Below are 14,549 nucleotides of genomic sequence, written 5' to 3' on the forward strand. Positions count from 1 at the left end.
TGACACCAAAAGAAGAGATAAATTGGAATACATCAAAATTGAAAACTTTTGTGCTTCACAGGACACAAGTCAACAGAGTAAAATGGTAACCCAAAGAATGGGAAAAAATACTTGCAAATTATGTATCTGCTGAGGGGTTAATATCCAGAATAACAGAACTCCTATAACTTAACAACACAAAACTCAATTTTAAAAATGGGCAAAGGACTTAGACATTTCCCCAAAGATACACAAACGGCCAATAAATTGCACATGAAAAGATAACCAACATCATTCGTCATTATAGTGAAACGCAAATCAAAACCACATTGCTAGAGCACATCACACCCAACAGGATGGCTATCAAAGCAGACCAGACCAAACACTGTAGCATTTTTCTGTCAAACATGAGCACTTTGTCTTCTGGGTAAATTTCATAGAATAAGTATGATCTTTACTTGGCATTGCTTGTTTCTTTCCTTTTTCTCTGTGGAAATTTTATTTTTGACTTTAATATACAGTAATAGGACATGGTTTTAATATCAAAAAGTACTTTATTATCTCCTTGTCTGACCAAGAAACAAATTGTTAATATGGTGCATATTATCAAAATACCCTGTGAAGTTTTTTGAGAGGATTATTTAATCTTATTTATTGCGAAATGTAAAAACAAGACAACAAAATGGTACTCAGGGATTTATCTCCACTGAAGGAGACCCAATTTTTGTATCTGTTAAGAAAAAACCTTTAAATTCTAGAGAGGTTAAAATCAGATGACTTTTCAGAAAGATTACATGTCAGCTAATTCTTAATTCAGATACAGTATCTGGAATATTTGCTTAAAGATCTCATACTCTCAGCTGTTCTGACACTGATATATCTTCCCTTTCATGAGGTCATTTCTGAGGTCGTGCTGGTTTGGCCCACGTCCATATGAGTGCCCTCTAGAACAATGGTTCTCAACTGTCTTTGTATTACCTCCCTTTTCCCTTCTGTACGATTTCCTTAATCTCTAATATTTTATTTTTATTTTTATTTTAAAGATTTTATTTATTTATTCATGAGAGACAGAGAGAGAGAGGCAGAGGGAGAAGCAGGCTCCCAAGGAGCAGGGAGCCCGATGCGGGACTCGATCCCAGGACGCTGGGATCATGACCTGAGCCGAAGGCAGACGCTGAACCATGTGAGCCTCCCAGGCACTCTCTCTAATATTTTTAATTTCAGTAAATAAATTCTGACTCACAATCTTATACTACATGCTACTAGAAAATTCATACTCTGAGATTCACATATACTCCAAGCATTTAAAAGAACCTAAACTGGGGTTACGCATCTGCCTTGGGCTCAGGTCAGATCCTGGGGTTCTGGGATTGAATCCTGCATCCACTGGGTTCCCTGCTCAGCTGGAAGTCAGCTTCTCCCTCACCCCCTTCGCCTCTCCCCCGCTGATTCTCTCTCTCTCTTAAATAAATAAAATCCTTTTTCAAAAAATTAAAAACTAATAGAACCCAAACTAAAAAATAAAAAAGATAAAAGAACCTAAACTTATTCATTAAAAATACTATCCACTTAACTATCTTTTGTGTGTGTGTGTGTGTGTGTGTGTGTGTGTGTGTGAGAAAAGCATCTAAACATTTTTATCTATGTATACAACTGTACTGGAAAGGATAATTGATCAAAAAATCTTTCTATTGCATACTTTCATTTGTGTTTCTAGTACTTGTTCTGATAATGTCCTACCATCTGTAACTGATAACCTGCCTTCTCAGCCACCTGCTGCCTCTGAAATACCTGTTATGCCATCTTTGCTCTATTTATTATTATTTACGGACAGACAGATCTAAAAGCTAAGCTTCTGTTCACACTGCTCAAAGGTGACCTGTTTGACCCCAATAAAGAGCATCTACAGGCGTGCTTCCTAGGCAAGTATTAAAATTAAAACCATTTACAAAAATCTAAGAATATGGATAACTGCAACAGGGACTCTTAAAAGATCTTTTAATGCTCTTATAAGTATAAACCTGCTACAGTTATTTCAAAAATAAGATGTTAAGCAATTTGCTATGCAAAGAAAGGACTTATGATGGAATAATGACATTAACAACTTTACAAGACTGGTGTTTCAGTTGGAGATAAGGCATTTCCTTATAAATTTGGAAGACTGAAAAAGAACAGTATTTTAGGGGCTGCACCAACCAAGCAATCCCATATGGCATAAGTACAATAGAAATTAACTTCTTAATCTAAAAGACAACATACTGTAATAAAGTAAAACAAAACTGGTAAGATTACAAAATTAAATATTTTAATATTTAGGATATAATGTACACTTTACTAAAAATTTGATTCATATTAAAAGTTAAAGGCTATCTGATATGCATATTACATGAATTTGATTAATATGAAAGTTTTTAAATTCTCTTCTTTGTCATTCTGAAATCTCTCTAAATGTTCCTGTCAGCATCATGAAACACTTAGTGCTAATTATCTTGAAATTAAGTAGAGCCAACCCAAATCTGTGAGTAAACATGAAGAATTTTCTCAGATCCATACTCTGATATTTTTTTTCTTAAATAAAATGAGGCTTATCACATATAACCTAGTCTTTTGTTTGGATAATCCTGCTGACTTATACTTACTGTTATTATTTATTCTAATACAGCAAACTGAAAGATCTGTAATAAGTTATACTGAAAAATTAGAAAAAAAACCCTTTCATTAGAAATAATTTAAATACCAGAACTGGAGTGGATACAACGATGTTCATAAAGAGCACATTAGTTGTTAACAATCTTAGGAAGCGCTTCTTAAAAAAATCAAAAGATAAGTTCACTATTTTTTACAAAAGGCTTTCTCTTCATATCCCTATATCAGTGTGTATAACCCCCCACACATCCTTGGTTAGGTGACAATAAAAAAGAAAATAACTCCTGAATATTTATTACACCAATATTTCAATTTTGTGGAAACATGCTAAAGGCACAATAAAGAAAATAACACAGTCTCAATAAGCGGACCACATAACGCTACTCTACTCCCACGGAGAATGGCTCCCCAGGTATAGAACTGTAGGTACTTTCTTATTTCTACTCCACAATAAAAGTATTTAAATAAAAGCTAAATATCAGAAGTTAATATTTGTGATAAAAATTTCACTTGACTTTAAAGCATAAGTCTTAAGTTGTAAGAAAACAGCTTTCCACAGCAAATTATAGTGCAACTGGCAGCATATATATGGGTAACATGTGAAAGTGACTATTTCCCAAAGTAGCCATGGATGTAGAGCATTATTTAGATAAAGATTATATAACTTAATGTACTGAAATATTTACAGAATTACAGAATTCTAAGAAAATCTTTACCCTCATTTCTAAAGAATATTAATTTGAAGAAACATTTTGGCATTAACTGGTACAATAATTACTTACCTATTTCTTGTGCAGAACCAACTGAACAGCTGCAGGTTAACTTCTTTTTATGCACAGTCAGAATAAAAATTTAAAACATCGCAAATCTTCAATGAATAATAATTCTCTTGCAAACTTAGGAATTTTACAATAAGGTAGTCATCCCACTCTAAAAACTTCAGAATGTTTATGTGGGATTATTTTCCCTAAAACTAAAAACTGAAACATTAAGAGAAAAAAAATTTAAGCAATCTAATTAATACCTTTGTTTTAAAAACAAACAAAACGTTATAAACCTTTAAAAATCTGCTTTTTAAGTACTTAAGTTTCTGAAATCAAGCATATTGTACGATATGCTACTTTTGACTTGAAAAGTAGCAGCACGGAAGATCTCTTAATTGCATTATGTATATAGATCCTTGAGGAGTCCACAAATTAAATAAAAATTATATTCAACTTTCATTAAAATATCAGAAATCTTATTTAAAATCTAATATCCTATCATTTTAGATGCTTACTGCATCTGGTAACTACTGAAATGCTTTCAAGATAATGTAAAAAGCATTTCTTCCCTTTCCTTCCTTCCAACCAAAAAATCTCAAATTTTATGTGTGAGGCAATTTTTTCTTACATAATTTGCATTTCAAAGCCAGCTCCAAAAAATAGATAATCAAAAGTTTTAAGTACAAGTTTAAAAAAATAGCATATACCACTGAAAATAAACTATTTTCTTTTTAACTGAAATACTAAGTATTTTAAACTTTGTATAAATAACACACACAACCCCCCACCACCATATTTTAGGTATGGTTTCCACTTCGGAATAGCACTAAAACAAAGGACATAACAACAAATAACTCTTTATACTTAATTGAAAATATGTATCTCTCATTCGTCTTAAAGACATACATTATGAATTTTCTACTGGCATTCTTGAATAAAATTAACAAGCATACTTTTTCACCAATTTATCCTCATTTCTCCCTTGTATTTGAGAATCTAACAAAAGGAAATATTTTCTACGACTGTAAGAGATTTCTGAAACCCCTAAAATATATATTCTTTAGAAAAAAATTCCTAATCTATTATGCATCTTTAATAAGCACATACATTTAAAAAACAATCTCTTTTATGGCTTACGCTTAAATTTAATGCATGACCAAAGGTCCCAGGGATTGAAAATCTTATTAGCAGCCAACAGCTAAATGGATGACAATATTCCTGGCATTCGTAATCTCAAAATTTTAAAAGAAAACTATTCACTGTAGTCTTAGAAAAATTTGGAGATAGTTCTATTTTAAAAACATACTCACCACAAACAGATACAAGGGAGACAAATAAGAAAATAGATTGTGTTATATCTTTGTAAACTTGTTCCATTTCAAAATGTATTCTTTAGGGTCAGGGAAATTTCCTATACAAATGAAACTAAACATTTGTTCCCTTTGCTTTGAAAAATATTTACAGTACATAGAACTACAAGCTAAAAGTGTACATCTGCTTATATTGCTGGCCAGTGATACAGATGAACAGGAACACAAGGTGCTTATTCAATTCTCTGAGCATCATGATTTGTATAGTGACATTATTGTATATCAACTATGGAAAAATTAGGAAACATTACCAATGAATACCAGCCCCTGTGTAAAACATCACACAAGATGCCAAGGTTTTATACATTCACTGTGGTAAAAACTGTACATACATATTCTGTGCATCTTCAGCATTGCAAAATTTACATTACAATTTTTTCATCTTTCAAAATTCTGAGTTGAAAAAAAGCCTATTATTTTCTTTTGCCAAAGAAAGGTTATGTTAACTGACTGATTAGGTTTGTAAAACTTTTTACAAAATTCTTTGCTAAGGACTTTCATCAAGTCTTTTCACTGATGTCCTCATGAAGAAAACTCACTAAACTTTGAAAGTTTTGAACGGATATTTCCACATCTTTGCTGGCTAGCATCATGACATACATAACAATGGTATATGTAATAATAGTCCACAGTAATGTGAAATACAAAACTTTGTTCTGTAAGTCTATTTTGGTCTCAGAGTGAAGTTCGTTTCTTTCATCCAGCCATGTTGTCCCTTATTTGATCAACTCGAAGAGCTAGGTCTCTAAAAGAGGGGCGTTGATTGACATTATTGTTCCAGCATTCTGTCATGATCAAATAAATCTAGAAAAGAGAAAATAAAACAATTACAATGAACATAAAGTGCCATCTTTTAATTGGTGGAAGACATGAATTGAGAACTCCCACTTAATTCTCCTATGTAGGCAAATGTCATGGTTATGCCTTGATCCACAGTCATATGATGATGCTATTTATCCGAGAGCTCAGCAAATTAAATGTCATAAAGTGACCTGAAATCCCTGTGTAAAAAGGAAATAAAAACACCTCATGAATGTGGATAAAAAAGGGGTTTTTTTGGTTACCTCATCTGGACATCCATCTGGTCTTGGTAATCTTCCATTATTCTTTAGGAGTTCTATCAAATGAAACACAATCATCTGTCCTTGTTTGTCATTGCCAATCATACGCATAAATTCCTGTAATACAAACCCACTTTTCAATGAGATTTTTTTTTTTTTTTGGTATATTTAAATTGAACCAGCTTTCCCAACTTCTAGTAAGCGTGAAAAATTTTCTTTATGTATGTCTTCTTATATGTTTGAGACCTTTTAAGAACAAACTATTTTGGGCATCAAAACCTTTCTTTTCAATCATATTTCAGAAAAGACAATTGAATGTGGAACCCCTATCATGCCATTTCCATAACTATAATATACTTGGCACAAATTCCCTGAGAAGGGCCCGAAATAAGCGAACTAAAACATATTTACTTTTTTTTCATTGTTGTTTTAACATATCATATTATATTTCAGCTGAAATAAAATGTTGATTGTAAAAGAGGACATAATAAAAAGATAATGCAGAATGCATATTTAAGCATAAATGCAATGGAGAGAAAATGTTCGTATGTTAAAAATTCCTCAAATTAAAGTCTGAACTATAAGCTAGAGAAATATTTATGATGAACACATCGTTTATTTATAGAGAGTTATAGAGTGTTCTTATAAGCAGGTAAGGAAAATTATGAATATAAAAATGGGCAAGGCACATGAGATAATGCACACACATACATATACTCCAAATATCCAATAAATATGTACTCCATCACACTAATAGAAGTACAAATTAAAATCAAATAAATATAACTTCTATCAATTTGACAAAACCGCATAAACATATAATGGTCAATACTGGCAAATGGTACAAATGGTAAAACGTAAACTCTTATGCACTATCATTGAGAGTAATATCTGGTACAAGTTTCTGGAAAGCATTTTGAGATAATCAAAAACCTTTAAAAGAGTTCATAATCTTTTGTCTATAATTACACTTTCATTCTAAGGTGAAGAGATAAATATTTATACATAAGGATGTTCACTATGTTCACTGAAGTATTACTTAAAATTAAGACTGAAAAATGGAAAAGAACTGTCCAGAAATTATATCCTTATGATAAAATGCTACCTGGAAGTTAGAAGTCATATTTGTAGAAAATATTTACTAATATAGGTAAAATATCCATGCTGTAGGACTTAATGAAAAAGCAGGATAGCAAACTATACAGTATGACCTTTATTGTATAAAAGATATAAAATTTTTAAAAGCCTGGAAGAAAACATACAACATTAAAATGGTTATCTTAAGAAGATGAATTAGAGATGATTTTTATTTTCTTTTTCATGGTTTCCTTCATTAAAAAAATTCTAGATAGAACAGGGAAAATTATTTTTAAACATTTAACTTTTTCAATAATTTCTAGAATGAATAAATGTATTAGTTACTAAAAATAATATAAGGAGACTATATAGCCCCCTCCCTTTTATTTACTTATTTACTTGTTTGTTTTCCTTTCCAACCCCCTCCCTTTTAAAAATGCAAGTTAATTTAATGAATAAGTTTAGTGTTACTTTGTTGGATGTTGTCTTACAAATAAGCAATAAGAAGAGGCTCTAAAATGAGTCCTAAGCTTACTATTATTCTTTGGAAAAAGCTTTTCTCATGTTAGGAAAAGTTGAAAATAAATAAAAAGCACACTAACCGCTGGGGGACTTTTACTCTTCTCAATATATGTGAAAAGTTCATACAGAACCACTCCAAAGCTCCAAACATCTGAAGCCACAGAAAACTTGCTCTCTGTCAGTGATTCTGGAGCATACCTGCAATATGCGAAAAGCATTTATAAGACAGTTACCTGAATTGTGATAGGGTTGTATGGTGACAGGAGGTACAGTTGTGGTGAGCAAAGTATAACACATAGTCTTCTTGAATCACAATGTTGTACACCTGAAACTAACGTAACGTGTATCAACTACACTTCATTAAAAAAAAAAGTTACTTGACAGGCCAACTCTTGATTTTACCTGAAAATCACTGGACTGAAAAGACAGGGTATACAGCAAAGAGTTATCACAAGCAGGCCCAAGGCTGCCATCCTCAAAAACCTTGCTTGCAATGTTGACAACTGCCTGATGCGTGGGAACTTTGATTTCAGAGTGGTTGCCACAGTTCCCTAAGGGAGAAGAGTAGCTCACTGGGCCTAAACTGTCTCTGCAAACAATATGGTTTATACTGAACACTGCTTTCCTTCTGGGAGTCTGGAATTTTGGTATATGCCAGGCAGAGAGTATGCTGTCAGGATTCACGGCTGGGGGAATTTAACGTGTCCCGTGTGACTTTTCTGGGAGAGGAACCTTGGAAGCTTCGTGCTTGGTTTCCTCCAGGTTTTGCCCCAAATGGCTTTTGCCTTCACTGATTCTGCTTTATACCTCTCTCTGAAATGAATCATAGCCATGAGTATGACTGTATGCTGAGCCCTATGAGTCCTCCTGGTGAGTCATCAAACCCGAGGGTGGTCTTGGGAACCTCTGGCACACAAAGATAACTCAATCCAAAAAATTTATTTTTGTCTTTATAAGTAACCCCAAAGTTAACTGCAAAGTACCTTCCAGGAACTGGGGGGCGGGGAGGGGGGAATGCTCTTTGCAAGTTAAAGCTTTAAACGAATCGAGGTAAGTCTCCCTAGAGGAAAAAAAAAATGGCTTCTAAACTGAAATAAGACTTGAAGCTATAAAGATAAAAGAAAGAACTTGTTCATCAGAAGGAGGGCGATTATGACAGGAAACACAGAAAATAGAAAGTCAGAGGGGAAAATGGTGTCATTGTTTATTCAAGTATCAACACTATCCAAGGGAGGATTTTGTCTAATGGACTGTGAATATCATGGTTCCATTGCTAAGTTTACCCTCATTACAGAGGACAGTGACAAAGATCTGTTTTAGACTAATGAGATTAACATGTGATTTACTTAAATTTAATCTCTCCTTCAAAATCCAATTTAAGTTTCCTCACTTCCACAGATCTTCCTCTGCTACTCAAGGTCTTAATGACCTCATGCTACTGAATTTCTATAACATTTATTGTCCATACTATACAGTTAGCCAGGCTATTTTTTACATTTAGTTTCAAAAAATTTTTCACATAGTTATGTTATTCTTAAATGTATGTTTTATCTCACAAATGGAATATAACCTTCTTGAAGACATTCTATCCCCCCAACACTTGCAAAACAGTCTTTTCCTTCGGTTTTCATAAAAGCACTGTCTACAATTTCCCCCCTCATCTCCAAGGCTGGTTTTCTCTCTCCCATGTAAGGATAAATACAAATCAAAAAAGAAAAAAATAATTCTCGCTGTTGAAAATGAGGGAAAAGACTTCCTCCTCTTTTCTTAGAGCATTTACTTTAGGAAACTTACCACTCACTGTAAATTCTTTGTCTCTTTGAAATGTATATATTTAAAAAAAAAAAAAAAAGCTTTTGCTTATAAAAGCCTTTTGCCAGCTTTATGATCCAAGAATGTCTTTCTCAAGAACCTGGGAACCATCTCTCCAGAATGTAATCATCAAACAAGTAGCACCTTGACCTCCCAGTTTTTGTGGGAGGTAAGAGTTTAACTTCTGGCAGGTGCCTCGGCTCCCAAGTTGCAAAACTATCTCCTATCATAAAGATACGAGAAGTCTGTTTTTCCTATGGATAATGCCAATTAGCTAACGCAGATGGTCACTCCAATTACCAAGTGAATTTAGAATAAACTATGTGTGACAAAGGGTGCTGCTGAGTCCTCTTACTTGAGGACTATCATTATGTAATGGGTTGAATCTGACTGGCCATATAAAAGGGTGAGATCTCTTTCTGTCTTTGCAATCTCTTAGCAGCTTGCTTGTGATGCCATGACTTTCAGGATTAAAGCTTATTCAGTAATAAAACTTTTCTTTCTCTTCTATCTTGTGCAGAGGTTTTCTGGGTTGGGAGGAGATTTCGTTTCTAATTTTAATTCCCCAACACTTTCCCTTTTCTCCACCTTCTAAATTTGGGTTTCCCAAGGTTCCATTATCAGACCTCTACCTTTTTGTCGAAAACTTTCCATTAGATAGTATTCATCCACCTATATACTAACATCGCCTAAATTTATAACTGTAAATTTGACCCTTCTTTTGTGCTTTGACTTACTGAACATTTCCATATTAAAGTTGTAGTAAAGAGAACTCCATCCCCACTTTTCCAAAACCTGCTGGTTATATTACTTTCCCTATGCAACGAATGGCATCAACAATCTATCTTACTTCTCAGGTAGAAATCTTAAGAATTATTTTTGACTCATCTTTCAATCCAGTAGCTAATGAGCCATCAAGTGCCTTTAGAATATATCAAATCAGTCTCCTAACCCAATACCACTGTTACAATCTAGGGTCAGATCCTTATCACATGTATAGTACAGAGGTCTTCAAACCAGGTGACGAGTAACCCCAGGTATTTACAAAGATTTTCCAAGGCATACTCTACAGCAAGACGAGTATATAAGTGTCCTCCATGAGTCCCAAAGCCTGCTTCAACAATTAAAATATTTTAGCAGAAGCACTTTTCCTTCAGTCCTTCTTAATACCAACCCCTAGGACATGCTGGAACATGTTGTTAGCTTAAAACAAAGAGCACTTTTGAACAAGAAAAGCAATATAGATAACTAGGATTTTTGAAGTGAAATTATAATTGCTTAAAACTATGGCTAGGGGCACCTGGGTGGCCCAGTTGGTTAAGTGCCTGCCTTTGGCTCCCTGCTCAGTGGGGAGTCAGCTTCTCCTTTTCCCTCTGTCCCTCTGCCTCAGCCCTGCTCATGCTCTTTCAAATAAATAAAAAAAATCTTCAAAAAAAAATAGTATGATGGCTAAATCTCATGGATAAAAATTGTAGGCATTCCATTTCATACTTCAGATCTAGTGTTCATTATTCAATTAATTAGTTAAAATCAATTTTTTTTTTTAAGTAGGCTCCACACCCAGTGTGGAGACAAACATGGGGCTTGAACTCACAAATCTAAGATCAAGACCTGAACTGAGATCAAGAGTCAGGCGATTAACCGACTGAGCCACCGAGGTGCCCCCAGTTAAAACCTATTTTATCAATTCATATTCTGAAATATTTATAAAAAATTTGGTCAGCCTCATTACATTATGTAAAACATTTAATACTTGCTAATATAATATAAAACTATATACCAACTGCCTATCTGATTAGTTTTTAGCAGTAGATAGCTTTCTTTTCCATTAAATACACAGGAAAATTTTGATCATGATAAAAATGTTATTTCTGACTTTTATACTAACTTATTTAATAATTCTCCAAAGTCAAGTATCAGAGTTTGATACCTATCTCTCCCCAAGACATTTACTGAAGGAATACTAGACCTTTTACCATATACCTTACTACATACGTTATAATCTTAGCTACATTTTATTCTGTAGTATTTATTATAAACTAAGTAATGAGAAATGATTTATTTTCAGAACAATATAAAATTAAATTATACTAGATTAATTTAAAGATAAAACTCTGAAGTTTATCTTGGCTGTCCTTGTGATTTCCAGATATGCAGGGAGACATACAGGGCCCAAAGCTTATATAATTTAGAAGCTTTCTTTATAACAAAAAATATAAAATTAAGCATGAAACTGAATATTTAAAATTAGAAAAGAAGTAATCTTGAAAGAAAGGTGCTCTGGTGAATATGCTTTGTTAGCTTTGTTAAAACATGCCTCTGTACATGTGCTCTGCAATTTATTTTTTTAATTTTAATTTTACAGTTTCACAATTTTAATATACTTAACTTCAACTGAAAAATGAAGTCAGACTTTTGAAAAACTTTTGGTATACTTCCCAGAAACTGAGAAAAGGAATGATTCTAATGATTTCTCTTTTGAAAATCAAGTGGTTTAATTCTTTGTTTTCAATAAAAGTGAAAAAAGAATGGATCTAATGAAACTGCCAGCTAACAGATAAACTTTAATGGTACATCACTATATACTTTTTTGCTACTTATCTCAGAAGGACTCACAGAAATGAACATTCTTATAACAAAACTTCCATTCCTATCTACTTATTTACACAAACAAGTTTTCTCCCTCCTCATGGAATGCCTTTCCTCTTCTCTACCTGGTAAACTATTAATCGATAGTTGAAATTCATTTCTTTTTTTTTTAAATATATTTTTTATATATTTATTTGAGAGACAGAGAGTGAGTGAGCAAGAGAGAGAGCACAAGCTGGAGGAGGGGCAAAGGGAGAGGGAGAAGCGGACTCCCCGCTAAGCAGGGAGCCCAATGCGGGGGCTTCATGGGGGGCTCAATCCCAGGACCCTGAGCTCATGACCTGAGGCAAAGGCAGCCACTTAATCAACTGAGCCAGCCAGCCAGGTGCCCCTGAAATGTCGTTTCTTAGTTGTGCGTTTCTCTGATTAATTTAAACCCTCAGCAAAATTATTTGCATTCTTATGTTTTCCCATCATCTTCTTCATTCTTGCAATTATATACTACATTACAATGAGTTGACCATACATTTGATTTCTCCTAAACTACGAGCTGTTAAAAGGAAGGGATAATGGATAGTGGACCTGTCCGAATATGCCTGACACATTAAACTTTTCCTTTTAGTTTGGCCTTCCTAGTAACTGGGCACAGTTCCTTTTTTTTTTTTTTATTCTTCCTGATATTCATGACCCTATCTTCATATCCCAAGTTCCTTCTATGGTGTTTGAAACAATAGGTACTTAATAGTGTTTATTAAAGTGTATTCATTAAGTATGCCCAAATCACTGGAAATTCATATAACTAGGCTTTATGGATTTCTAGTTAATTCCACTTAACTTCTTTAATTTCTCATTCTGGGAAAAAAGAATGAAATTCATGTATCACTGGGGATATAACCAAAGTAGATAGTTAAGTTTAGATGTGTCTTATTTTCTAGTTTTACTGATATCCTAAAAATAATTAGATGATGGTAATGCTATTGATTTATCACCAATAAAAAGTGTTTTTATTATTACAAAAAATTTCAAACATACAGAAATTAGAGAACAATAAACAACCATATACATGTCACTTAGTTAAATTCATTGCTTGTCTTGTTTTATGGACTATTCCTCATCTCCACTCCACTGGATTTAGAGGAAGTGAATTCTGGACAGGACAGTATTTCAAACATAATTATTTCAGTATGCATCTCTAAGAGATAAGGACCTTTCTTTAAAATATTCACAATGCCATTATATATTATTCTTCTGTGTAAATAATCCATTTGTTCTAAATCACTGGTGCTTTCTTACCTAATTTCCTTCCAGACTAACAATTTATAATAGCTGGGAGAAGTTGTAAACTTACAGATACAAAATAAATGAAGATAACTAACCAGGGTGTCTGGGTGGCTCAGTCGGTTAAGCATCTGCCTTTAGCTCAGGTCATGATCCCAGGGTCCTGGGATCGAGTCCTGTACGGGGCTCCCTGCTCAGTGGGGAGTTTGCTTCTCCCTCTACCCTTCCCCCCTGTTCGTGATCTCTCTCTCTCTCACTCTCTCTCTCATTTAAATAAATAAATAGAATCTTAAAAAAAAGATAACTAACATATAAGGATGATCAATGAACTTAGTGGTAGCTAACTGAATGATCTATATTTTTCTAATAATTCTGATGAATCTCAGACAAATATTTATAAGTTGACAGTTATAGTGTTTATATTAGTAATTCTAACTTTCAAGTCAGAAACCCAAAATGTTAATAAAATACACTTAACTAAAATAAACAAAACCCAACCCTTAACAGTAACATCTGACTTAAACAACATAATCTTAATAGTATTATTTCAGATGAATAAACCAGAATTAAAGTCTATTTGGAATGTATCCCAAATTTAAACATTTAAATCTAATTTCAGCAATTCATTCCTATAAAACAAAATGTACCATAAATGAACTAAGACATAAAAAAGAAGACTTTGCATCAAAGCACAAAGCAATAAAACAACAATGTATACCAGATAAAAAATTAGGTTTGTATGTTCCTTGCAACTCACTATTTTAATTGAAGATCAAAAATTACCTTTAGCTTCAAATTGCTATAAAATGTTCCTTCAATGACAGGTTAAATCACCATCATGGCTAAGAAAGCTTAAAAGCACAAATTCTGAGAACAGACCATCTGGGTTTGAATCCTAATTCTACCATTTATTGATCATATGACCTTGAGCAAACTACTTAACCTGTCTACACTTCAGTTTCCTTATACTCAAGACGGAGATAATAATACATCTTCTCCAACGTTGTTATAAAGATTAGATGAGATAATCCATGAAATGCATTTAGCACAGTGTAAGCATGATAAATTTTTGCTATTATAAATATATAAATGACATACTATTAATACTAATAAAAATAAAGTTTGAAGTTTGTGCTCTAAAATTTTACTTTATTGTACTAAAATATACTCACCAGAATATGGGACTTTCACCAGGTTCTTTCACTTTGTAGTATTCTTTGTCTTGTGGCAAGACTTTGGTTAACCCAAAATCTCCAATTTTAACCCTGTTTTCGTTTTCCACCAGTATATTCCTTGTTGCCAGATCCCTGTGGATATACCTTTTTGTACCAAGATACTCCATGCCCTATGGATAAAATAACATTTTTATTTCAGCTAAGTTTTTTTTTTTTTTTACATGTATTTTTTTTTATTCTTATGTTAATCCCCATACATTACATCATTAGTTCTAG

At 33.2% G+C, this 14,549-nt stretch overlaps 1 protein-coding gene across 4 annotated transcripts in view; it reads right to left on the reverse strand.

Annotated features, from left to right (window-relative positions):
- Positions 1–1,960: 1,960 nt before the first annotated feature.
- Positions 1,961–14,549, reverse strand: part of JAK2 (Janus kinase 2) — a 143,524-nt gene continuing 130,935 nt past the window's right edge. For 3 of the 4 annotated variants that reach the window (XM_081802766.1, XM_081802765.1, XM_081802768.1), the window contains 4 exons: positions 14,271–14,443; positions 7,500–7,617; positions 5,824–5,937; positions 1,961–5,563 (listed from right to left, as the gene is read on the reverse strand). In XM_081802766.1, coding sequence (XP_081658892.1) covers positions 5,456–5,563; positions 5,824–5,937; positions 7,500–7,617; positions 14,271–14,443 — 513 coding nt within the window. In that variant the 3' untranslated portion in view covers positions 1,961–5,455. The remainder of the gene's footprint in view (positions 5,564–5,823; positions 5,938–7,499; positions 7,618–14,270; positions 14,444–14,549) is intronic. The other variant, XM_081802767.1, reaches the window with a different exon arrangement.

The sequence above is a fragment of the Leptonychotes weddellii genome, chromosome 14 (genome assembly GCF_054177405.1).
Source record: "Leptonychotes weddellii isolate Sample4059 chromosome 14, ASM5417740v2, whole genome shotgun sequence".
Lineage (NCBI taxonomy): Eukaryota > Metazoa > Chordata > Mammalia > Carnivora > Phocidae > Leptonychotes > Leptonychotes weddellii.